This window comes from Rhinichthys klamathensis, unplaced genomic scaffold (genome assembly GCF_029890125.1).
Source record: "Rhinichthys klamathensis goyatoka isolate OS25496 unplaced genomic scaffold, OSU_Roscu_1.1 h1tg000465l_1, whole genome shotgun sequence".
Lineage (NCBI taxonomy): Eukaryota > Metazoa > Chordata > Actinopteri > Cypriniformes > Leuciscidae > Rhinichthys > Rhinichthys klamathensis.
In genome coordinates, this window is record NW_026606954.1 from 202,792 (window position 1) to 230,457 (window position 27,666).

General features: G+C 40.5%; 1 protein-coding gene and 1 pseudogene across 1 annotated transcript; one reads left to right on the forward strand and one right to left on the reverse strand.

The window, feature by feature from the left end:
- Positions 1–2,973: 2,973 nt before the first annotated feature.
- Positions 2,974–9,112, reverse strand: LOC130071888 (uncharacterized; annotated as a pseudogene).
- A 16,062-nt stretch (positions 9,113–25,174) lies between these two features.
- Positions 25,175–26,451, forward strand: LOC130071878 (CD48 antigen-like). Its single transcript, XM_056236797.1, has 3 exons — positions 25,175–25,506; positions 25,836–26,129; positions 26,235–26,451. The coding sequence occupies exons 1-3, from the start codon at positions 25,230–25,232 to the stop codon at positions 26,411–26,413; spliced, it is 750 nt and encodes a 249-aa protein (XP_056092772.1). The 5' UTR covers positions 25,175–25,229; the 3' UTR covers positions 26,414–26,451.
- The last annotated feature ends 1,215 nt before the right edge of the window (positions 26,452–27,666 follow it).

Below are 27,666 nucleotides of genomic sequence, written 5' to 3' on the forward strand. Positions count from 1 at the left end.
ACGTCTTTGAGGTTTAGATTTTTTGTGCCGATAGTAAATCACACCAACAGCGAAACCTCCTGCAAACACCAGCAGCAGAACAACAACAAATATCACTGCTACAGCACCTGAAGACAGACCTGGATCTGTAATGATAAAGACAGATATTAGTGTGAATGTGTCTGATCTATAACACACACTATAAACATCAGCACTATATAACCTGAGTGAAGATCTGATACTGTAATGATAAAGACAGACATTAGTGTGAATGTGTCTGATCTATAACACACACTATAAACATCAGCACTATATAACCTGAGTGAAGATCTGATACTGTAATGATAAAGACAGACATTAGTGTGAATGTGTCTGATCTATAACACACACTATAAACATCAGCACTATATAACCTGAGTGAAGATCTGATACTGTAATGATAAAGACTGACATTAGTGTGAATGTGTCTGATCTATAACACACACTATAAACATCAGCACTATATAACCTGAGTGAAGATCTGATACTGTAATGATAAAGACATTAGTGTGAATGTGTCTGATCTATAACACACACTATAAACATCAGCACTATATAACCTGAGTGTAGATCTGATACTGTAATGATAAAGACAGACATTAGTGTGAATGTGTCTGATCTATAACACACACTATAAACATCAGCACTATATAACCTGAGTGAAGATCTGATACTGTAATGATAAAGACAGACATTAGTGTGAATGTGTCTGATCTATAACACACACTATAAACATCAGCACTATATAACCTGAGTGTAGATCTGATACTGTAATGATAAAAACAGACATTAGTGTGAATGTGTCTGATTTATAACACACACTATAAACATCAGCACTATATATCCTGCTGTTATATGATCTGATATTTAAATCCCGCTTGACGTTTGTGCTGGCTACTGTATAGAGGCCACCAGGGCACGATACAGACTTTATCAAAGAACTTATTTCTATCAAGAGTTAGTAGGCTACTGGCCACAGTTAAAGTCCTAATTGTTGGTGTTTTTAATAACCATGTAGATAATGAAAAAGATGCATTGGGATTGGCATTTACAGACATTCTAAACTCTATTGGAGTTAGACAACACGTGTTGGATTATAAGTCCTCAGTTCTCCCTCAGGTGTTTGCTGGTTGTTTATTATTGGCCCGATATGAAAAATTATGCCGATATGCCTTTCCAAAGAGATAACATGTTGATTACATACCTACAATAACTCACATGTGTGCTAGAAAGCAGTGTGATCATTCTTGAATTGAACTTTGTCATCACATAAATAATGTGACACTGAAGACTGAGAGATGTAAAAATTCAGCTTTACCGTCACAGGAATGAACAGAGGAATTCATTACATAAAGTAGGTCTACAAAACAATAGGTTACTACCGTAACCCCGGTTTTCTGAAACATCGAGTAGAGAGATCCACCTATGGGAAGGGCATCCGTACCTGACCTCTGCAGAAGCATCCAATTGCACCAAGTCTGGCTAGACAGACAGAAGCGCGCAGCCAATACCCGGTAAGGCCCCGCCCCCTACCTGAGGGCATATAACGCCTGCAAGCGCTGCTATTCTCCAGTAAGTATATTCGCTTCTCGTGCGGCAAGCGGGGCAAAGCTGGTGGATCTCTCCACTCGATGTTTCAGAGAACCGGGGTACGATAGTAACCTATTGTTCTCTTTCATCATCTCGTGTTCGAGATCCACCTATGGGAGAGACATGGACAGCTCCCCGATTGCTCAATACACTCACAGTGAGGTTCTGAAAGCCAGAAAGGACGGTCGCCCCAGGAAGGCGGGGCCTGACACGTCCCATAATCATGAACCTGCAATCCAGACGCACACACATAACTGCTGTGCACATGCAGGACATGAAACATGTAAGTGGCACACACATGATAATAATCCCAGCAACACGAATGTGCATATATACCCCCAGAAGTGCTTGGTGACAGGAATGTGCATGGCCAGCCGGCCCATTCACTCCTTATTTGTACTTCCAACGGGGTTGCAGGGAAGGGCTAAGAAGACCCCACCCCCAAAACCGAATGTGCTACCGAGGTTCTGGTGACATCCAGCCGGTAGTAACGCACAAAGGTATGAGGAGAAGCCCAACTGGCAGCGGAGCAGATGTCCTGCAGTGACACTCCCCTAAACAAAGCCCAAGAGGCGGCTAAGCCCCTCGTGGAATGAGCTCTGATGTCCCCTGGGGGCTGCACTCCCTTTGACTCATATGCCAAAGCTATAGCATTCACAAGCCAATGTGAGAGGCGTTGCTTAGATATGGGATTCCCTCTATGAGGGGGCGCCCATGAAATAAAGAGCTGGTCGCTCCTCCTGAAAGCACTGGTCATGGTCATATATGTCTGTAAAGCACGGACGGGACACAGAGCATTTAGCCTCTGATCCTCCAGGGAGGAAAAAGGAGGAGGGTGAAAAGCGAACAGCTCCAACACCACCGAAGTGAACGCAGGGAAGCATTTAGGCATGAAGGCCGGATTAGGCTTAAGGGCAACCTTATCTCCACTAAGAGAGAATATAGTGCACGAGGAATGAACCGAGAGTGCATGTAGCTCACTGACACGTTTGGCTGATGCCAAAGCCAAGAGCAAAGCTGTCTTAAAGGACAGCAGCTTTAGGGAAATACTTCCCAGAGGCTCAAAAGGATATTGAGACAAAGCCTCCAGCACCATCGAGAGGTCCCACTCAGGAACAGTTCTCCTGACGACTGGGCAAAGAGCGACGGGCACCCTTCATAAATCTGCGGATTAGAGGATGCTGCCCGACTGTTGAGCCCTCAAAACCCACATGGCAGGCCGAAATCGCAGCCAGGTAGACCTTAATAGTGGAAAAAGACCTCCCTTTTTCCATGAGGTCTTGAAGGAAACACAAAATATCAGGAACTGAACACTGATAAGATGTGAGACCACGCCCATCGCACCACCCTTCGAACACTTGCCACTTACAGCCATATAAGGGCCGAGTAGAAACGGCCCTGGCATTCTGTATAGTAGCAGTATAGTGCAGTCTGTACAGTGGCCCAGAGAGCCACCCTGTCTGGGTGTGGGTGATAAATCTCCCCATTCGCTTGGGACAATAGGTCCGTGCGAGGGGGGAGGCGCCACGGCTCGGCATATAACAGAGGGATTATCTCCGCCAGCCACGGTGCTGAGAATGAGAGACAGGCCCTGCTCTCTCACCCTGGCCAGTGTGGGAATTATCAGGCACAGGGGAGGAAAAGCATACAGCAGCACTTTGGGCCATGGGTGGGCCAGTGCATCCACCCCGAGGGGCGCGTCCACGTCCTTTAGCGAGAAGAACATAGGACAATGGTAGTTTTCGCGCGAGGCGAATAGATCTACGGTTGCCTGTCCGAATCTCATCCATAACATATCTACTATCTGCGGGTGAAGACGCCAATCCCCGTAGATTGGGTTTTCCCTCGATAGAAGATCCGCACCTCTTATCAGAATGCCCGGAACATGAGTCGCGCGTAACAACAGGAAAACCCGTCTGCTCCACACCAAAAGCTTGTAAGCTAGAGCGTGAAGTTTCGACGAGCGCACGCCGCCCTGACGGTTGATATAAGCCACTGCCGTGGTATTGTCGCAGCGTACGAGAACATGATGTCCCTGCAGACGAGGCAGAAAATGATTCAGAGCTTTCCAAACGGTCATAAGCTCTAAATTATTTATGTGCGCTGAACGTAGTCTGCTCGGCCACAGACCGTTCACCGTTCTGCCCTCCTGGGTGGCACCCCAGCCTGTTAAGGACGCATCTGTCGTCACAACTTTCCGCATCATAACCGTCCCCAGGGGGGTTCCCTGTGCGTAAAAGTCTGCGCTCTTCCAGTGGCGCAAGGCTGCCGAGCAGGCGCGCGTCACTATAACAGCGGCAAAGATCGCGAATCGGGCTGAAATGTAGTGACAAAACCCATTTCATGAACGCTCTCATTCTCAGGAGTCCCAGTGGCACAACCTGGATGGATGAAGCCATCAGACCCTGCAGCCTGAGGCATGTGCGATATTGTACTTTTGCCCCCTCTCTGAACTGCGACAGACATTTCATTAGAGAGAGAACGCGCTCTTGCGAGAGACGCGCTCACATGGCGACTGAGTTCAACTCCAAGCCCAGGAAAATGACATTCTGACTGGGAATAAAATTGCTCTTGCTCACATTCACCCAGAACCCGAGAGATGTGATGTGCGCGAGCACACGGCAGGTGTCCTGCAACACTTTCTCCTTCGATTCGGCTATAATGAGCTAATCGTCTACATGTATGTATGTCAGAATCCTCAGACCTGCCATTCTCATGGGTGCTAAGCCCGCCTCTGCACACAGACAAAAACACCGAGGACTCAGGGCGAGTCCAAACGGCAGAACTGTGAATTCGTAACATGTGCCCTGGTAGGCAAAACGAAGAAACTTCCTGTGTGGCGGATAAATGCTTATATGGAAGAAAGCATCTTTCAGATCGACCGATGTGAACCAGTCATTCTGTTTTATGGCGCGGGCGAGCGAGCCATGAGTTAACATTCTGAAATTGTATTTCCTCAAATGTTTGTTCAACACACAAAGGTCCAAGATTGGGCGGAGAGAGCCATCCTTCTTTGGGACCAGGAAAGAACGAGAATTATGGTGCGTTCTATTATAACCAACGAACCGACTCGGACCTCAGATATGACGTCACGTCCACACTTCCAAGCGTTCTATTATGTTTTGCACGTCCGAGTCGGAGAAAAATATGGACGCCACCCGGAAAGCTGTTGTAATGGTAGCACTGGCCGAGTACCAGGCGCTCCAAAATAAGTATGTGCTTCACCTACAGAACACCGAGGAAGAACTCCAGGAAGAGGCCATAAGACACAGAAGGTATATTTCAGTATGTTTGGTAAAGTTTGAGCGATGTTATAGTAGATAATTTTAGCTAGCACGCCAGCTAGCAGGAAATGGGCTCCAGTGCCCACGTCGCTAAAGGTGATATTGAACTCCTTGCAGTGTTGCTCTTTTACATAACGCTCTATGTTGACAAAAATAGATGCACTTAAAAGCTAAAGGTAATGTTTTATGCATGTTTTTTGACAACTTGTGCAAGATGCAAACTTTGCTGTCGAACGCAGCGAAAAGTAGCAACTTAGACGCACTGTTACATGAGTTAAAATACATATATTAACGGCAGTTAAAAAAAAAAAAAAAATTGCCTTTTCTCATTCACGTAGGGCTGTGGTATCAGCTGTACTGATGTCCAGACAGCAGATCATCCTCAAGTCTGGAACGGAGTGGGAGATCATGCTGGATATGGATGACAATACATTTGCCCGTCATTTCCGGATCAGAAGAGCCAGGTTTGAGCAGCTCCTTCGACTGCTTCAGGAGGGGGGCCTGCACAGCGAATACAGCCATGGACTTCCCCCCTTGCCTGTTCCCAAAAAGGTCCTCATGTTTCTCTGGTATATGGCCAACCAGAACAGCTTCAGAGAGATTTCTGATAAATGTAATGCTTCCCAGTCAGCGACGCACAGAGCCATCCTTCAAGTGCTGACCATCATGTCAGAGATCGGCACAAACTTTGTGTCTTGGCCAAGGGGCTGTGAGAAGAGGATGTCTTCTGCTGTCTTCCAGCGCATCTCTGGCCTCGATGGAGTCATTGGGGCGATAGATGGTTGCCACATCAGGGTCCAGAGGCCACCCATCAGAGGAGGGGATTACATCAACAGGAAGTCCTACTACTCTGTCCTCCTCCAGGGAATTGTCAATGATGAAGGCCGCTTCATTGACATCTTTGCTGGACCACCAGGCAGGGTGCATGATGCCAGGATGCTCCGGGGCTCCACTTTTTACACCGAATGGCAGGAGAAGATGGGGGACTATCGTCTGCTCGGGGACAGTGCCTATATTGGTCAGGCCTTTCCCTTCATTGTAACACCTAAACGTGACAACGGGGCCCTCACCGATGCTGACCACCAGCAAAATTACAACATCAGTCGGGGGAGGGTCATTGTTGAGCAGGCATTTGGCAGGATGAAGTGCAAGTGGCGGCGCTTAAGAGATCTGCAGAACACCAGGATGGACATTGTGGTAATGATTATCATGGCTGCATGCTTCTTCCACAACTTTTCCCTTGGATCTGTGAATGGCTGTGATGAACACCCAGAGGGATGGCAACGAGTAGTTGTGACTATTGTCATCTAATAAATGTCCATCGTCTTTTTACACCTTTTAAGGTTTCAGTGTCAATTTTCTCCTCCTCCGGTGCTCTTCGGTCATTTCTGACCGGAAAAAATTCAGTTTTGAATTTATAAAAATCACAGCTTCATCTGAATGATATGAAACTTGGTGACTTTTGGCATTAGGTATGTGAACACAAAAAAAATGTAGGTCATGATTCAAGCAGGCTAAGTGGTCGTACAAAAATTAGTCAAAATGTAATAAAATGCTTTCTCTGTATACAGGTTTGACTGTAGTAATAATGCAAATGCAAATGTAAACGTCACATTTTTTTTTTTTTTTTATTGTTTAAACCTTGGTAAAAAGTATTATTTGAGAATTTCTAAAAAAACACATTCAAATCCACATCTTAAAACTAATAGAGAATTCACAAGCCTCTCCATAGAGCGCTGTACAGGCATCTAGTGGTAAACCCATGCAATAACATGTTTTATTTAATTTTCTATCAGCAGATGGTGATGATCTGACTTAAAAAAAGGATTTAAAAGGCCTAGCTTCTATATTAATCTGAAATACTGCAATAATTGCTTAACTTAATGCTGCATTGTGCTTCACTGGCCAGTTATTTTGTATATATATATATATTTTTATATATATAATATATATATATAATAATAATAATAAAAAAATAATATTGATATTCAATAAAATTAAACTGGATAAAAATAATATAAAAATAATAATTTAAATAAACTAATAAAATTAAGTAAATTAAAAATAAACTGTATAACAGCATGTAAACAATTCAACATGCATTAACATGAGAATAAAAATAATTTCACATCTTCTCCACCATCTGGGCAAACAACCTCTGGAATCCCTCCTGGGATTCCTTCATTTGTGCCAGGGTCTCATCGTGGCGTTTTTGGGAGGCCGCTTGGGAGGCTGCCTCAGACTCCCTGAGAAATGCCAACAGCTCATCCTCCCTCTGGCGCTTGCGTGGCCGCCTTGGGGTGTCAGGGGGGATGGTGGTAACAGTGGGATGGGGAACACAGGAGGATGGAGGAGGTGACGGAGGAGGGCTGGATGGAGCTGGAGAGGAGGAATTGGTCAGACGCACAGATGAGGGAGCACTAGTGGACTGTGCAGGTGAGATGTCTGGTGCAGACACATTGACTTGTAGTGCATCTGGTCTGCGAACATCCAGGCCCATGGTTGTTCCCACAACAGGGAAGACAATATCATGGTGACCTCCTAAGAGGGCATCCATCTCATCAAAAAATTTAAATTTACTTGGGGTCCTTCCTGTGGATGAATTGTTGTTCTTTATTTTTTTGTAGGCCTCCACCAACGTGTTCCATTTGCGAGCCACCTTTTCTGGCACAGAGGTGTGCTTGAAATGGTGGCTCAGCTTGCCAGCAATATCCTCCCACAGCAGTTTCTTGGACTTCCTGGCCAGCTTCAGGCGCTGGTTCAGGTCATGGAGGGACCTGGGAGGGCCCTTACCCTCTGCTTCTATTTGCAGCCACATGAGGTCAATTAGAAATAATGTTTGGTCCTTCAAGAAAGACTCGTTGGTGACAAGTGAGGCAGTGGCAGGCAGTGGGTCATTTGAAGGCAGTGAGGAGGTGGCTCCCACCTGGCTGATATCTGAATCAGAAAAGAAAAAGTAAGAAAGATGCTAGCACAGCCCTCAGGGTTTAATAAGAGTGCATGTGCATTAGTGTATCACCTGTGCTTTCAATGCACTCCAAGTTAACTGAGGTCATGAGCCCCTGGTCCAAGTAATAACCAGCTGCTGGGTTGGCTTGTTGTTGGAACAAGGGCCCATGAAAGGGCCGGGTCTTGTCCTGGTCCCAGTAGAGATCCATCTTCCCATCAATAAACACTAAAAATGAAACAATGTATATTACACCCTGTATTTTTTGGGCAGTACGCTATCATGTACAGTTATCATTTTATCACACAGCAAATTGAAATACCAGTTTAACACACAACATTGAGATTTAACCCACATAAAGCAATTTTCTAGAATTGGGAGGTGTCCATAATATGACTAAAATAACATGTCCCATCTACTGCACAATCTATATAAAACACATACATTTTAACAACTATAAGCTTTATGACCGGGAAGTGTTTATTTATAGAATTTGCGGGAAAAGGTCAATTGTCCGAAATACCGTGATGTCCGGAATACATAAAAAAAAAATATATATGACTACACCTTATCAAAACGCAGCCATTTGAACTTGAAAATGTTCACTTTATTTCATGTTTTTCATGTTAATCTTCTGTTAGCAACGCTAGCAACGTGTGATTATAATAGTCATTTAAAATACCAAAGCGGTTCATTAACAATGAAAACAATTCATACTTACAAGTCACACAGGGCGCAGCCATCTTGAATTCCGAAACGGAATTCTTGCTCGGTGTCCTCACGGTTGTCCGACGTCCGAGAGGAGAAATCCGAGGAAAGGGGGCGTGTTGCTAGGCAACGTCTGTCTTCCGATTCGGATCTCCGAGACAGATAAATAATAGAACGCACCATAAAATCCCTGATTCATCAGATTGGGGGGGACCACCTGAATCGCTCCCTTGTTTAGGAGAAAGGATATTTCCTCTTTCAGAATGTGTGAGGTGCTCCCTTCCGTGTGTGAAGAGAGAACGCCGTTGAAATGCGGAGGTTTCATTGCAAACTGCAGTCTGTAGCCCTGCATTATTGTACGCAATACCCACTCGGGAGCCGAAACAGTTTGCCAAGCCCCTTCGTGACTCGCGAGTGTTCCCACCCGAGCCGGGGCGGCGTTGTGTATGCCCAGCTGGCTCATTTGTGATGCAATGGTGCCCCCTTGTGGACAAACTAGGGGCGACATGCAGGGGTTCAGAGAGATTTTCTCTCTCTGCAGGGAGATTAATTCTCTCTGCGGAGAGAGATCCTCTCTCTGTAACGAATTCATTTGATTCGTTAGTTTTAATGTGTTTTTTTGTTTTGTGTGTGTTTTGTGTTGGGGAAACACTGGGGCCGAAGCCTTTAATAACTGGGTGAGGGGAACAGAGTGTATGCGGTGTGGTGACACTGCTTTTGAACTTTGCCTCACGACAGACCCCCTGAACGTGGGGGGGGGAACACACAACGTCCACTAAACACTTGGGCTGGGCAGCCTCGAGCGGGGGGGAACCGACCCATCCGCTGGAAAATCTGCGTCTTTTGGACAGGGGTTCTGAAACAAGAAGAGAACGCGGACTCGATTCCCCCATCGGCCGAACATCAGGCAGGCCGCTGGCGTTTCGAGTAGGTGGGGGTAGCGTTAGAAGGTCTTCCAGCCGCAGCCGCGGCGGGAGTCGATTTTCCCCAGTGCTTAGCAGGCGGTAGGTTATTATGCCGTGGGGCGGGGGGTTTGTTGCGGGGCCTTTCCTTGCCCTGATGGAAATGTCGTCCCATGGCAGGTGGGTTAGGCAAACGCGCAGGTGGCGCCTGGCGTGGGGCCGCCTTCCGAGGAAGGCATAACTTGAAGGCCTCGTCTTCCTTCTTTTTTTCGTCACACCGTTGTTGCATTAATGCGACGGCGGGGCCAAAGAGAGCCCGACCGGGCTCCACCGACGCGCCCGCGATGCGCCTCTTCTCACTGTCAGGGAGGCCCGACAAGTTAAGCCACAGCGCGCGCTCTCCCACAACAGACAGCGCCATAGAGCGCCCGAAGGCTTGGACGGCCTGCCGAGCGTTACGGAGGACGAGGTCGTTCACCGTGAGGATCTCCTTCCACAAGGGTAGAGAAGGTGTTCCTTTTTCCAGCTGTTGCCCTAATTCGTCCAAAATCTCCGCCTGGTAGGCGGAGAGGAGAGAAGAGACGTTCAGGGCCCTGACAGCCAAGGCCGATGACTTGTATGCGGCCTGGTGAACTGAGGCAGAAAAACGGTCCATCTTGTTGGGCAAGACCGGTTTAGGGGGAGCGAGCAGCCCTCCCTGGGCGTGGTCAAGGTGCCTGGCGATGGAAGGCTCGATAGCGGGGGGGTCACCCATGCCAAGGGCCGCCATATCCTTAACTTCAAGGCCCGTGAGCCCGTGTTTGAAGTCGAGGGCGTCGCTCCAGTTGTGCCTCATGTGCTTCGCGCACGCTGGAAGGACGGGAAAGAGTTGTTTTCTCGGGCCGGGAGGGGGTCCCAGAACTTTCCCGTCGTAAATGTCCCTCTCCTGGTCAGTGGCGCTCTGTGGAGCCGGCCACTCAATGTTGAGGCGAGCAGCCGCTCGCTCACAAACCTCCAGGAGGATGGACTGAGGCAAGGCCGCGTGGGCGATGGCCTGGGGAACGCCAGAGGGCGGGATGGCCTCCTCGTCCTGTGAGACCCCAAGAAGGGCCGTGTCATCCTCGTCGCCGGAACCGGCCGGTTCGTCGACGAGCGTGAGGTTGCCCGCGAAGATGTCCTCTTCGGGGAAAGCAGGATTGGGCTGGTCAGCCCAAATAAGTGCGGTGGCGCCCCGGGAGTCCCCCGGTAGCGCGTCGTCGTCACTGTGTCCCCCATCCGAGTCAGAAAGGCCGAGCTCGGCACACTGGGTCGCGGCAACTTTGAGACGGCGTCGTAAACGCTTCTTGGGCAGCATAAGACAATGACTGCAATTCTCCGGGTTCTCCAAGGCTTCTTGAGCGTGTTTGAGACCCAAGCAGACCACGCAGAACGACTGCAGGTCCTTAGCGGTGATGAGAGCACCACACGTGGCCGGGCAGGCCCGTGATAGGCTGTTCCCCGGAGAGGCGGAAGGTTTAGACAGCGACATATCGGCGAAGAACTCGGAAAAATCCGTGGCGGGCAGCCGTGGAAGGAGGAGGTGGTGAGAACGACGAGAGCGCGGGCGGCTCCAGATGCAGAACACAGCTGATAGGTTGAAAAACGACTGTCACGTCTGGCGGAGGCTGATCAGTCGATATGTCCTCCTGAAGACACGCAAGTGAAAAGTGTAATCCAATCAAACTGTGTACGTGCAGAGATCGCGAGAAGCGAATGTCAACCGGAGGAGAATAGCAGCGCTTGCAGGCGTTATATGCCCTCAGGTAGGGGGCGGGGCCTTACCGGGTATTGGCTGCGCGCTTCTGTCTGTCTAGCCAGACTTGGTGCAATTGGATGCTTCTGCAGAGGTCAGGTACGGATGCCCTTCCCATAGGTGGATCTCGAACACGAGATGATGAAAGAGAACAACGATGTCCTAAAAACAATGTTTTTCACGTACAGATAACAACGTTGTCAAAGCTATCCCTGTTCAGTTTGACTATTTTTTTTATACCTTTATTTATTTATTTATTTTTTAAATCATCGGAATGAAGGGTGCCCATAATCAGGGCCGGCCCGTGGCATAGGCAGTATAGGCAAATGCTAAGGGCGCCGGCGCATTATAGAGGCCTGCATTTCAGCCCGAGCCCGACGGGCCCCGACTTATTTACGCTTCTAGGGCCGGGCTTCGGGCCAATTTTCACGTCATAGTTAACACGCGGGGCCGGGCCTCGGGCCTGTTTTAGGCTTACTTTTTTATAGCCTATTTTAGACATTAATTAAAATAAAATATGAGAAGATGACGATTGAAAAGCAAACATAGAAAGACGTTTTATAACCTATCACACTGACATGACTGACACATGACAGTCTGCTCACGCACACGCACACAGGTTTCCCGGCGGCGCGATCTGAGATTCGTGCAACCGGCTCGTTCTGTGTTTAGTGTCCCGGTAGCGAGCGTGACTTCAGTGCAGCTGGAAAAAGTACGACTGGATTAAAACCTTCCACTGTGGATGCTGTGCTTTTTCTTCACGATGCTCTGAGACTGTGCCATGTTAGGAGGTTGTTTTTTGTTTGATTGGACTTTATTTTCATGAGTCTGTTGGAAACTATTGGAAATAAGAATGGCCATGTTCTGTAGTGAAGACTTGATTTTTGAGGTAAGATAACCTGCATGTTTGTTTTTAATGTAATTTATTTGATTTGTTTAGATTGCATTCTCTGTATTTTATTGTAAACTCATTTAGTTTGCGAGCGCTGTTGCGACTGAGCAGCATAGCAGTTTGCCTCAGCTTTTCAAAAATGACAATAAACGTTTAAACAAACGTTAGCTGTCTGTGTGATATGCTTAAGTTGTTTTATATATATGGATTTTATTGTAGCCAAGTAAAGTGTTGATTTGAGAGGCTATAAATGGATCAAACATGTTTAACTCACTGTCGGCTGCTTGGTCGTCATAAAAAAAAAAAAACATTTTTCTAAATTAACTTTATAACGAAATGAAAATAAACTTACTGGTAAATACTTTGCCATTGAGAACAAAACATATCTGTTTTACTGACTGCATCATAGGACAGGCTGTGGAATTTTTTTTTTTTTTTAACGGGCTCGGGTCGGACTCGGACTGATCATTCTGATGAGCTGTCGGACACGGGCCGGGCTAGGGCCTGAGCGTCTCGGGCCAGGGCCGGGCTAGGGCCTAGATTTGAGGCCCATGCAGGGCTCTAGCGCCTAATACCCTAGGGGGGGCGCCAGAGCCGCGTAAGGAACTTTCCGCTTTTATTGTACTTCATTAACACTGCAACGAGTGGAGCAATAATGGGATTTACATGGCATTGACTTTCTTGGTTTTTTGGGGGGGTTTTTGTGATCAAATTTTTCTAATAAATTCTTACTTTAACGTGACCAGGGGGGAGTTGAAGGGATCACACATATACACTTAGTTCACGGTGCAGAACAAAACATGAGGCGCCACAAAGCAGGATGGGAAACCACCTCCACCAATCACAATCAGACTTCTTTTACCCGCCATTCGGTTTTCGTTTTTATTGCGTCAAAAAAAGTTAATATGTCAAAGCGTCCCAAATTATCTGGTGCCCAGGGGAGGAAAAAAAGAAAAGAAGAGGAGGAAAAACGTGACAAAGACAAAGGTAATGTTACAGTAAAGATGATGTTAAATAATGATATTATTTTATTGTTACAGAACGATGATCAATAATGCCATTAGTCATTAGCATACATGGTTAGCTAATCTATAAATAACCAGCGCTATCTGCTAGTTCTAACCAAAATCTTAACAGTCAATGGTTCTAACAGATAAGCCTAGCGCTATTATTATGGAAAATAGTAATATGAGTACCTTCCTCAGACAAATGTGTAAATATTAGATCTAATCCGCAGGTGTATTAATGTTAATTTCATTGACATCATTATATCACGTTTTCCCAGCTTGTAATAATCAATCAAAATACCATTAATAATCATAATAATTAACTGTGTTACAGCTCATATTGTCTATAAAGTGTGTTTATCATGTTAAAATTTACACCTGTGGCTGTGTTAAAGTGCACATCATTAATGTTAGAGCATAACTTAGCATTCCCACATGCAATATTATACTGCAGTTTACTGATTCTTTTGCATTCTGCTAATTAGAATTTCATTGTAATGACAATAAAATTTAAATTATTACTAATATATGAATTACTAATATAATTTGTATCTGAAAAAATACATTGTATATTATACACTATAGTCTACATCATGTATTTATCTTTTACTATAGTCTATTTATCATGTATTTAAAATGAGGTTTCTCATTTATATTATTTCATTTTATTGTATTTTTTTACAATAATTATTATAACTATAATTAGTATTTTGAATGTGCAATTGTTTTAGTTAAATAAAAGAATGTCTAAAACAAAGCTATTAAGTTTCTTGTGAGTATATGTACACTAACAGTGCAAGTACTGTACTGCGATGCAAGGGGGCGCGGGGGCGCCACTTAAAATCTTGCCTAGGGCACCAAATTGGTTAGGGCCGGGCCTGCCCATAATTATGCACAATAATTCCCCCATTAACCCCTTAAGCCCTGAAGCCATTTTTGTTGTTTTGTCCGAGTGACACACATAAAAGTAAAGATTCATAACTCCAAAACTATAGAAAGGAGAGTCAAAAGGTAGGTATCGTTTGATATAACACTTTTCACATTTTTTTGAAAATATAAATTACATTACATTTGGACATTCTCCTTTTTCTATCATTAAAAAATCAATGAAAATGAATCTAGATTTGAATCCAGTTATCAGATTGTAAGACTTGAGTTACTCACCATGGACAGTAACACTGAATATTTTGAATGTCTCAGTTCTGCTCATGATCTGTAGTTTATAGAGTCCAGCATGGTCAGTTGTGATGTCTGTGATGGTCAGAGATCCAGTCTGCTTGTCCAGATTCAGTCTGCCTTTGAATCCCACGTCATCACCCTCAGATGTAGAGAAGAGTCCATCTGCTTTATTCATGTCAGCTATGATTTTATCACCAAACCACCACTGAGCTGAATCATCTTCTGATATTAAAGCATGAGGGTTTAGAATGACAGAATCTCCCTTCATCACTGACACATCAACACTAAACACACCTGATGGGGAAAACATAAATAAAAGAATCTTGATCAATTTTGCCATTTTTCTTTTTGCAGTGCAGCAAATGTTACAGTGAATTTTTTCATAATTATACTGAAGTGCTCTCTACGGCTGAAACAGAGAGATGGAGAATCCAGAACTGAGTCTGTATCACTGCTGTGTGTGTGTGGCTCTGCTGTTATTTAGTTGACTAAATATAGTTTGAAACTGGCTTTCATAGACTCTGAGCATGCTTTTTAAAATCAATTCCCCCAAAACCATTTTCAAATAACTATTTAAAATAAAACACACTTTACATCCATGTACAGCTTGATCTGAGGCTCATAACACATTTTTGCAGAAGTCTGGTGAATTTAAGAAATACAATAGGCTCATGTAAGGAAATTGTTTTAAATGTACATATTATTCTATATTCTATATATATATATAAGATATTTGGTTTTGACTTTGTGTGTGCCAAATTTGGTGTTATTACCAGGGATTTTAAGGTATGGTTGCTAGATTATTTTGTTTCAGAACCTTCAGAAAACTTTAACTAAAAATAACTCTTCGTGACAATTTTAGAAAATTTGCTCATTGCAACTCATTTTGCCAGCACGGGCCACAAGTGAAGAATAAAGCCAAAATATTAATTTATTAAAATAATAATATTTTGTAGAGGGGGGTCAAAATCTGATCTGATACTGATTAGATCTGATACTGTAATGATATAGACAGTTATTACTGTGAATGTGTGATCTATAACTGCAATTACTTCTGTCAATGAAAAAAGCAAATGGTGGTAACAGACAAAAAAGCATCAACTACAGCATGAAACACTGTAGTGAAACTATCCTGTATGTATTAGTAATATAAGCTGATTCAGAGAGACTCATATTGCCAACATAAAAAAAAACACTGAAGCTCTTCTGTGACAGATTCTGTTCTCACTGAAATATTTAAAACCGGTTTCTCTAATGAAAAAATATTAGAAACACTAATCTAAGGATCCATGAGACAATACGTGAAATAATGTAAATTTCCTCTACAAATTTCTAATTTCTTGCAAACAATTTCTTGTTTAACATGCTTTGTTTGTCAGATGTCCTTCTTCAATTAGATGTATATATATATATATATATATATATATATATATATATGTTGATTTCATGTCTAAATTGTTCACAGAACACAGATGTAAATAAGATATGGATACTGAAAGATCTGATCTACTCACCACTGACAGTAACACTGATGTTCCTCTGAACGGTGTGTGAGCTGCTGATCATGTCCAGATGATAATCTCCAGAGTCTGTGATTCTGGAGCCACTGATGGTGAGAGATAAAGTTTTCTCACCTTCCCGCAGTCTGCCTTTGAATCTCTTATCTTTGCTGTCATACAATGAAAACCGTTTGGTTCTATTGTTGATTTCAGCAATGAGTTGGTCTTCAAACTTCCACTTTATCAAATCATATCCCTGCATTCCAATAAGACCAGTGCGTAGATTGACAGGTTCTCCCACCATCACTGACACTGTCGTCATTTCACCTGTTACAGCAACAAACACATATGAAGAACATATGATTACACATATGAATAATAATTTTTTAATCACACAGTTAAGTGTTCTGCTACTGAAAATTAACACAGACGCAGCAGCTCATTTCTATAATGACAACGCAGTCTACCAAGAGCAGCACAAATTCGTATAGAGTTTCAAACAAGAGAGATCTACTGAAAACACAGCAGCAGCATATTAAATATAACATGGATCTGCAAACAATATATTTGGATAACGTCTTCCTCTGTCATTTCATATAAACGAACACAAGTGGAGAAAATTCTTTCCTTCTCTCACAAGCTCTCAGTTCAGTGTCTCCTAGCAGCAAATATTACAGCGTGTCAAGTGCAAAACTAGTTAAAGCAGGGATGCCCAATCCTGTTCCTGGAGATCTTCCTGCAATGTTCAGCTCCAACCCTGATCAAACACACCTGAAGCAGATAATGAAGATCTTCAGGAGCACTTGATCATTACAGTGGGTATTGTTTCCAGGAACAGGATTGGGCAGCCCTGAGTGAGTTAGGACAGGCTTTTTGGGCATCAAATAATGGCAGTAATAAGCAAAATCTGGCCAAAAGTGTGTAGTGAGAGCTTGCCTTAAGATGTTTCCTGTCATAAGTGAAAAAAAGTTATTATGATTTAGAATGCACATAAAAGAGCTTTTTAAAAAAATGTTTATCAAACGTCTGTAACAAGAGATTTGTTTCCAGACGAAGCGCTCTTTAACATGCATCTTGGAGATATACGTATGCTGTCTGCTTTTCAAGTGTAAAGATGAGTGTGATGAACTCTGGTTAAGCACTGCATATCCTATTGTTTGTTCTCACCTCTTGCAAAAGCTGATCTACTTATTTCAGTTTCATCTTCTTAAATCAATTTTGACATTTTGTACATTTTAATTAGCCTGGTTAAAACCAGACCATTCTCAGTTGTAACTGAGTTATGGTCTGGCAAAGCGTCATAGACAAATCATTTCCAGAGGGGCGTCACCAACGGACGTCGCGGATAGACCTAAAACCAATCAGAGCGATGAAGGAGATGACGTATGCAGAGCGGCGGAGAAACATCTCCGAGTGTTGTTCTTTGCTCGGTTTTTAACAAAAAGGAAACATTCAAATCGCTTAAAACAGACGCGATAGCTGATTCGAACGAGTGATGTTCGACGGCGGCATCCATCTTTGTAATGTAGGCTACAAAATCTGCTTCAAAATCCCAGCGCTGTCGTCATGTAATTAATGTATTAATTCCAAGGATTGGCACCTAATAAACAACTGGAACTCTGTAGCACATTTTTAAAGGTACACTATGTAACTTTTAGCGCTGTCGCGGTTAAAAAACAGAACTGCAAGCGGCTTTTGGAAGAACATTGTAGCCGGTGTTGTGCCGAATTTCTACTGTCCTCCGCATGACATCAGATGATGATGTCAGAGGGGCTAGATTAATTTATTGTTTGTGATTCCCTTTCATTTTTATTTATTTTAATCATTTTTATGTAGTTATTGCAGCATTGTTTGTTAAATGTCTTGATAACATACTAGTTTTGTATTTTTGAAATTCAATGAAACAAAATGACGAATAAAATAAATAAACAGCTTCACACTGTTTGCTCTACACTGAAGAAAACATTAAGAAAACTGATCAGAGGCTTCAACACTATGTTTTTCCTTTTTGTTTTTAAAAAATATAATATGTTTTACATTTTGATTGTGACTCAAACTCTGTTTAGCGTTGCAGTTCATATTATGGACGAGTCTAATTTGCATGTGTGTAGCTATATTTTGTAAAATATGTACAGTATGTGAAATAGACTGTTTTATGTGTAAAGTCTTATAGGAATTTCACTCTGCATGAAATAGTGAAAATAAAGTGTAACTGAAATGAATACTCTGTGCCATTTCAATCATTTTTTATGTATGATTTTTTTATTATAATGCATGTTAATTAATTTGGATTATGTTTTACTCATACGGTTGTACATGATCTTGCATAAAACAAAGTAATATTTTGTTGTAGATTGACATATGATGCAGAAAAATCTGAAAATGTAAGGGAATGTGTGAGCTAAAATAAATGGATGGCATCTCACTTCAAGAAAGGGAAACCTGTGTCCCAAAGATGAAGGATTCAATGAATTTACTATATAATACAATGTAACATTTATTCTCTGTGCAATTTCTATTTTAAACCGATATAATCTCAGTATAATCCCATGGGCAAATAATGTTGCTTATTTCTTTCTTTACATTATTCTCATCTCTGCTGTCTGTACATCAGCTCTTGCTATAGCATATCAAAAGTAATATCCATTTTACAATAGTTAACAGTAAACCTGCCCGAGTTATGCTGCCCTCCTCAGCTCCACTGTTTAGTACTTTGGTCATGTGTTTTCTATGGGGTACAAAGTTTCTCCTCCAGGGGCGCTTCATGACTCAGAAAGACGAATTACATTGAGCAACATTCAAATATGAGAATGATATTAGTCTTACTGGAGATATTTGTACACCAAAATAATTAAAGTAGGAATGGCACCTACGCATACACAAATGAAAATCTGCCCATTAAAATAATTAAATAAAAGGACTTGTCCATCTTTAAAATTCAAATTAATTTAACATCAGTGTTAATTTGAGCATTAATTGTTCACTAGTGATCACACAATATAAATATGATAATTATAGAATCTAACAGAATACAAATTTATAGAAAGTTTGAGCTACTCACCAGTAATAATAATATGTAATTTCTTGTGTAAGATCACACTGCTGGTGTTGATCTTCAATTCATATTCTCCAGACTGATCTGTTTGGATGTTACTGATGGTGAGATCTCCGGTTTGATTATCCCGATGAATGTTTCTCCATCTCGTGTCACCAGGGCCATTTAAGTTTGGAGCTCCAGACTTCCACTGTATCAGTTCTCTTGGTATACCAGTAACACCAGTGTGTAGAGTGACAGTATCTCCCTCCAGCACTGATAGTGATTTCACGTCTGTCACAGTAACAAACACACGAGGAGAACAAACAGAAACAGATTAAAACAGATCAAGCTAATAATGCTTCAGGTCTAGAAGTCAGAGATGCTGGAAATCTTTGACTCAGATTCTGTAGATGTGCTGCTCTTGCTTTTCTTTCTCTTGCTCTTTTTGTTGAATTGACATTTGAACCTCTGCCTATCTAAGGGTTGTTGACCTTTATTGTTATTTTTGAGTTATGAAGTTTGATAACTCTGTAGTCATTGCAGTTTAAATTAGTACGCTCAGCTGTAAATTTTGTTTTTGCATATATTTACTCTATTTGTTGTGTTTTCCTACTTTTATCACTGTAAAGTTTCTTCCTTTTTTCCCTCTGGCGATTGAATCTGTTTGTATCTTTCTGAGTGACTCCTTATATTGATCCCAAACTTGGATCATGACACTGGAAATAAACAATGTGTTTTATGATGTAAAATGCATGATAACTATTTCAGAATCGGCACTATATCTCTAGGTCACTAACTAAATGTAAGTAGTGACAGAACCTTTTACAAAATGAGCTGAATTTGCAGACCCTGGTGTCAGTGAACATCTTAGGATCGTTGCTTATGAGCTGTTAAAGGAAGAAACTATTTGTAAATGTTTTTATTGTTTTGCTGATATCTTTTAATGGTATGGTAATTGTTTTCCCATTTTTTCTTTCTTCCTTCTTTTCTTTTTTGATAATGTTGTGCTGTTTATCTTGGCCAGGTCACTTCTGTAAAAGAGATTCTTAATCTCAGAAAGTTTTATCTGGTTAAATAAAGGGCAATAATAAATAATAAGAGTAAATGAGTGTCATTGATCATGTGACTTTACAGACGGCTCCTGAAGCTCAACATGTTCTTAAGATCGTCTCAGATCAAATCTATTCATTGTGGAGCTTCATCCATCATCAGTCTTATTATTGTGTCTCATAAAACACTGCATTAAATCTTAATAAGCAGTGTCTACCTAAAATAACTCTAATCTGTGTGAGCTTTGTTGCTGTTGTTTACCAGCCCCTTCATATGTGGATACAGGAAGATTAAATGTAAAAATACATTAAAGTAATGTAAAAGAGAGACATGATCAGATTAAACAAAACAGTCTTTATTTTGTTTAATCTGTAAACATATAAACAAGTTTATATGGTCATCATTAATATGCCTTGTTTCTTTTTTTTCAAGTTGTGAAAATAACTCTAGATTGATCTTTGCTGTAAATCTCTGAAGCATCAATGTTACAATTCTGTCAGTAGATAATATTTCCTTTATTCTCTTTTTATACTCATAGCTGCTTTTTTTTTTTAATTCACTAAAACAACAACAGGTTTTGGAGAATAAACCTCTGATTATTCCACAACATCTAAACTGTTCTCAGAAAATTAATCTAGATTTTAATCCAGTTATCAGATTGTAAGACTTGATTTACTCACCGGTGACAGTAACACTGAATATTTTAGCAGGTGTGCTCATGATCTGTAGTGTATAGAGTCCAGCATGGTCAGTTCTGATGTTTGTGATGGTCAGAGATCCAGTCTGCTTGTCCAAATTCAATTTGCCTTTGAATTTCTCATCAACAGCCTCAGATGTAGAGAAGATTTCAAGTGCATTTTTAAGTGCTAGGATATTTTCATCAAACTTCCAATCAGCTGTATCATTTGCTGGTATTACAGTTTGATGTTTTAGAGTGACAGAATCTCCCTCCATCACGGTCACATCAACTTTCTCAACACCAAACACTCCTGGTGGGGGGAAAATAAATAAAAGATGTTAATTCTTGATCAATTCTGCCATTTTTTTTCAGTGCAGCAAATGCTAGAGTGAATTTACCCTGATACACAGTGTTTTTCATTACTGAAGTGCTCTCTACGTCTGAAACAGAGACATGGAGAATCCAGAACTGAGTCTGTATCACTGCTGTGTGTGTGACGACTGCTGTTATGATATTTTATGTTTTCTAAATATAGTTTGAAACTGTCTTTTGCCGACTCTGAAAAGTTAATTTCCCCAATATCAATTTCAAATAACTATTTACCATAAAACCACACTTTACATTTTTGTAAGGATATCGTTTTACGTCCATTGCATCAGTGTTGTGTCTCCTGAAAATTAAACATGACATGACCTGTAATTTCAACAAAACACAAATTGTAAAACATATGTGGCTGTGACATGCAACACTCAAACAAAACACAAAAACACACAAAATAAATAAGTAAATACAATTAAAAGTGCAGCCTGAAAGCACTGGATTAAAAAAAATGCAATGAACCAAAATAAATTTCTGTTGTTAAAATGTTAAATGTTTCTTACACTGGAATAGCATTATTCAGAGAATATATATCCATACAGAATGTTTTAAAGTTCTTCACAGATATAGGGGAGACCAGAGAGTGTTGTTTGAGGTGAGTTCAAACACCATCAGTTTAACTTAGAAATGAAGAATAGAGCTTAATCACAGTCTTGCATGAACACCAGCATCCTCATGACAGTAGAAGTTGTGAGTCAATATAGTCTAGAAAGAATTTACAGAATAAAAAAACAGGTTTGAAGATTTTTTTTTTTAAGAACATTTCAGGAATTGCTAAAAAAAATAGATCTGCAAAGGTTTTGCGAGTGAAAAAAAAAAGTGAAAAGCAAAACATTTAGGCTAATTTTATCTCCCATCTCATATTTGTTTCCATCACAGTCTATTTGTTATATATTTGTTACAAATTGTAGTATTTTGAATTAATAATTGTACCATTTATTTACATTTTTAATCAAAATATTGTATATGAAATAAGGGTGGAGTTTGCATTGCATAATATTTAGAAAGGAAAACTTAGCACAATAATTCAAACTAACCCCAGCGGTTACAGGAGCAGAAACAACTGAGCTCGATCTACTTTTGAGGCAAATAGTGATAATTATGAACTTGATGAAGAAATGCAACTAGTTTTCTATTTCTGGACTATAGTGACACAGAATATCTCAAATTAATAACGAAAACATTGTTTTAAGTAGGCCTAATCCATATAGGTTTGCAGAGACATCTGACTGGATAAATGATGATAAGTTATTAATGTGCACTTGCTGTTATGAGCCACACCCATAACCGACCGACAGAAAAAAAGAGAGAGAGAGACACTTTTATGCCGATTTACTTGTGATTTTTATTTTGTATTCCGCTAAAACAGTAGCCAATATAATGAGATTATTATTGTTGTTGTTGTTGTTGTTGTTATTATTATTATTATTATTATTCACACAAAAATAAAAAATAAAGTGTTTTGCAGAATATTACAGGTCGTCTGCGCCCTCTTGTGTTCACTACCAGACAAACACACACACACGCACGAACAAACTTACCCCCCAAAATACCCTTATAATGGCGTTGTTACTTTCACACTATGATTTATCACACCGTCTATTTGTAGAAAAGTTATAACAGTTTTTTCAAGAAATAATGGTGATGGGCTACAAGAAAATTAGATGACAAGAGCAAATGCGCATTTTCTGTTTCCGGTTTATTTTGAAACCGAAAGTGTTGAATTAATGAGAATAAATGTGACTCACCGTCCACTAGCATTAAAGCCACCAAAACGAAGGAAAGGTTCCTCATAGTGATGTCGCTTCTGGCCGCATGCGAACGGAATGAAGAAAGTGATGCAGGATATAGATGATGGAGTCGCAGCAAACCGTCCAGGTCACGTGATTTCTGCGAAAGAGTGAGTTACGTCATAGGCTACTATTTCAAAGCGGTCCAAACAGTCCAAAGGAAAAGAAAGCAAGAAAGCGGTCGCCTCTGCTCTGGTGAGCCTGACTGCAGTTGTGAGGTTAACATCTGTATGTCACTGATGATGGTAGGCCTATGTCTAAATGCAAGGGCTTTGAAAATATAAAAAAAAAATGAATTGTTTGAAATTTTAACCTATAAAACATAAAATATACAAAAAAATACACAAAAGTGGTGTCCCACACTAAATTAAGTTACACGCCATGCTCAGTTTTCTTGAAATATTTTTTAGGCCTATATTTAGTTTAGTAACTTAATTACCATAACCAAGAAAAAATAGTCCTGCTATGACTGGCCACTTGTTCATGGTGTTTCCTCTGCCTACGGGCAAGATCATAGACCCTAATGTGACCCTATAGGACAAGCGGTATTGAGAATTGATGGATGAATGGAAGAAAAATAATGCAGAATGTCACAACAAAGTGATGAATCCAATATTAGGCAATTAAATACCAGAATAAAGCAGCGTTTAAATAACTCTAAGAACATTAAAGGGATGTTCTCATCATTAAGATCGTTCACGTAGTGAAACTGCGCAGCGCTTCTGTGTTGTACGTCACACGCATCACACACATGACCAGCGTCGGCCAATAGTGAGCCTATGTGTGATGTACAACCTAGAAGCGGTTTCACTATGTGAAATCTCACGGCCCACAGAGAAGGAAATGAATAGTTGAATAAAGTTGTTATTTTTGTTTGTTTTTTTGTGCACAAAAAGTATTCTCGTCGCTTGAAAAACTTAAGGTTGAGCCACTGTAGTCACTCGGACTATTTTAACGATGTCTTTAACTTTTCTGGGCCGGCAAGTTTCGATCCCTTAAGAAGCCTATGGAGGAGTGATCCAGCTCTCAGATTTAATCAAAAATATCTTAATTTGTGTTTCGAAGATGAACGAAAGTCTTACGGGGTTGGAACATCATGAGGGTGAGTGATTACAGATTTGGGGTGAACTATCCCTTTAAGGGTCAGTTTGTGTCCGCTGAGACAGATCTACTGTCAAACATGTGTTCTATGGGAACTCAAAATGACAAAACTAAAGTTCAGTCAATATGAAATGAGAAGAGAAAATAAGCACACAAACAGAATTAAAGTGTAAACTTGAGTCAAGACAGTTCCTCTGTCCATTGATCTTCTTCTGTGAGGTTTGGAAATGAGGGAGAGTATCTCTGTTATTCTCGAGATAAGGCCTATAACCTCAGAGAAGAGAAGATGCTGAAAATAAACCACAAGACCTGAGACCATCTGCAAACATTAGCTTCAGATCAGAGAACAGATATCAGTTTAAGATTATTTACATCCAATGAGTACAGAATCTTTATCATAAAACAACTCTACACATGATTACATGTCTCTTTTTGACTATTAGAACCTAAAGGGATTAAAAAAAGTGTGAAATTAGAAGTAAAATGAAGAACTGAAAAAGACCTCACATGATAACACATTTTTTTGTGAATTTTCACAGGATGTGTGGGTTTGTATATTTAGTGTGTATGAAGGGCGTCTTCTTCATCTATGAATCTCATGGTTTGACTTAGTTTAAAAACAGCAAGAAACAAAAGAAACATGGGAATTATTTTCCTGTAGATTTCCACATCCAACAGATGATCATCAACAGCTTACTTTTTGGAAAACTAGAATTGTTGCACACAGGTTTTTGCTTAATATTTTTATTATAGCTAATAATTATTAATAATTATGTACATTTATTTATATCTTAAGTGTCCTGTTTTACCAACTTCTATCCTGCACAATTACAGTTGGATGCAAACTTTATTTACAATGTCAGGTTTATTAACCTACTTATTTACCAATAGAAGTTGAATGAACTGGGTGGATTTCTTTAAGAAGAACCGGACCGCACCAGCCTCTTCAAATTTCTCATTGGTTGAACAGATACCTACGTCACCACCTGTTGCACACTAGTTAACGCCCACAGGCGCGCGCACATAACGGTGGCGTGCAGAGTGCTGGAGTAGCCTAGGCTATAAAGCGGATCTGTTATCAGCTTAAGAAAAATATATATAACATAATCTATATAACATAGAACATATTCATTATAAAATAATATCACATTGTCGGACTTGTAATGTGACAATCTGAGAACCTACGAAAATGATTCGCACATTTGTTTTGCTCGTTTTGTTATGTCTGGTTGGTAAGTTAGCCTAAATCTATTTTTCACGACAATACTGTTATCACAGTAATTACAAACTACACAAAACGGTAAGGAGATTTCCATGATTTAAATATTTAAGCCATGTAATCTCGTTCTGCAGGTGTTTTTCAGGTTGAATCACATGAAGTTCAGTCAGTAACGTTAATGCTGGGAGACTCTGTCACTCTGGACTGTAATGTTTCTGAAACACAGCTGAAGAATGATATCGAGTGGAGGTTTGACATTGACAACAGTCGCATAGTTTACACAATTAAGGGCAATCCAAAGTATGATAATGACAGATTCAAAGACAGACTGAAGCTGGAGAGAAACGGATCTCTTACCATCAACGGGACCAGAACCACAGACACTGGAGTCTATAAATTTAGGACCATTATCAATAACAAGGAGTTAATAAAGATGTTCAGTGTTACTGTTTATGGTAGGTGTTGTAGGCTATCCTAATTAATTTAGGCCTATAGCGTAATGTCTTTTTCATATAGCAAATGGCACTAAATCGTTATTATAATTATCCATTATTCAAGATGATTTTTATATTGAACATTAGGCTACATATACTATTCAAGCTGTAGCCTACGGCAAAAAAAAAAAAAAAAAAAAAAAATCGGCTAAAAATTTTTGAATTGGCCAGACACGAAGGGGATATTCATAATTTGACCACCAGATGGCCACAACGTACATGAAAAGCTTCACGTAATGAACCCTTTAACGACAGTCACTTGTCTGACTGTTTTATTTTATGTTTTGCAGCTCCTCTACCCGTTCCTGTGATCTTCAGTGACACTTCACAATGTTCTGTATCGGCTGAAAGATCATCAAGGATCGTCCTGTGTTCAGTGTTGAATGTGAGTCATGTGACTCTCTCCTGGTACGCAGGAATCAGTGTATTGTCCAGCATCAGTGTGTCTGATCTCAGCATCAGTCTCTCTCTTCCTCTGGAGGTGGAATATCAGGATAACAACACTTACAGCTGTGTGATCAACAATCCTGTCAGCAAACAGACCAAACACGTCTGCATTACGGATCTCTGTCGTTTGTATACAGGTATGTTACCAGTGTTGTTATAATTTATTTACTGAACCAGTATCTGTACATTAGTGTACTGATTTAAAAAAAATATCTTTTTCTGTGCTTAATTTCTTTCTTCAGATGACGTCAGTTGTTGTGAAAGCACTGAAGCTGTGATCCGATTGGTCGGCACTGCTCTGGTGGGTCTGGCTGCTGCGGCTGCTTTCATTGTGCTGGTTTATGACATCAGATCCAGAAGAGCTGAACAAGAGAGACATCAGACCCTCAATGATGGATCTGATACTCTAAAACAAGATTAAGCAGTCTTTTTTACTTTTTAATTTGGTGCAATCTTTTTGTGTGCAATTTTTCATTTTGAATGATGACAAAAATAAAAGAAAATGGATGCAGTGTTTTTTAAAATGCTATGTTTGTTCAATATACCAAAATTGGAATAGAACTGTATGCTTGCTGTGCTTAAAATAAAATAGTGACTTCAGATTATTGTGTATGATTTATTTTATTTTATTAAATTGTAAAAATCCACAAAGTAATTTTGTGTTTTCTTTGATCAAAATTAGAAATTAAGTTCATCTGGAGCTCTATAGCTCTACTGGAACCGTACAGAGAAGTACAACTTGATTTAAAACAGACATTGATGAGCACATGTCCCAACTTGGTGATGGGCAAGTTTGTTCCAAAAAAAAAAAATACTGTTCTCTCTCCCAAGGTGTCCAATATTGCCGCATGCACGTCCAAGAGAAATGCGATCATACTGACTGGTCTCCAATCTCCATCATCTATCAGTTAATAGTTTATACTACTGTAGGTACACACAAACTATGTTAATTTAAATTACGGTATATAAATGCATAATTGTTTATTATATAATGCATAAAACAAATTGGACATCATATAGGCTAATATCTTTCCCTTGATAAACTGTTTAAAAAATAATTAATGAATAATTGAACATTACATTGTTCTAATAACTTCAACATTTGGACTGAATTAATAAAGATGGTTGTGAATACATGTAAATGCTAAACTATCAGGCTAATAGAGTATTTGTATGCTATGCTAGTAAGCTTACTAAAACATATTAATGGTCATTTTAACTAACATCTCTTTTTCAGTTCAAATGACATAGGCCTATTTCTTAAAGGGATCTTTAATCAGGTGGTAAAGAGAGGTCATTCTACGAAAATGGTGGCTTTTCTGTCCCGGCCTTAACCACCAGAAAAAAACACTTAAAAATGTCAGTTAATGACACCATATGTTTTTTTTTTTTTTTTAATTGAAGTGTTTAATTGTTAATAAAACATTTGTAAGACAGTTATATTGCAAACAATTTTTTTAATATATTGTAGAACACGGTCAGTACCATGAAATTGGCTTGTCCCTCTGGTCAGGAGTCGTGGTGGTTTAGTGACGTATTTTGATTTTAAAAATATATTTTTCTCCCCCTTTAAATGTCATAATACAAAGAAAAGTAGTATATTTATTTAGTGGACTACTTAAAAAACTAAAATATCAACTAAATATTATAAATAATTTACAGGGAATAGCTGTC

Coding starts and splice junctions, on each gene's coding strand:
- LOC130071878 (XM_056236797.1), top strand. CDS start 25,230: ATGCTGGGAGACTCTGTCACTCTGGACTGTAATGTTTCTGAAACACAG. Junction 25,507..25,835: donor GTTCAGTGTTACTGTTTATG/GTAGGTGTTGTA, acceptor TATGTTTTGCAG/CTCCTCTACCCGTTCCTGTG. Junction 26,130..26,234: donor TCTCTGTCGTTTGTATACAG/GTATGTTACCAG, acceptor TTCTTTCTTCAG/ATGACGTCAGTTGTTGTGAA.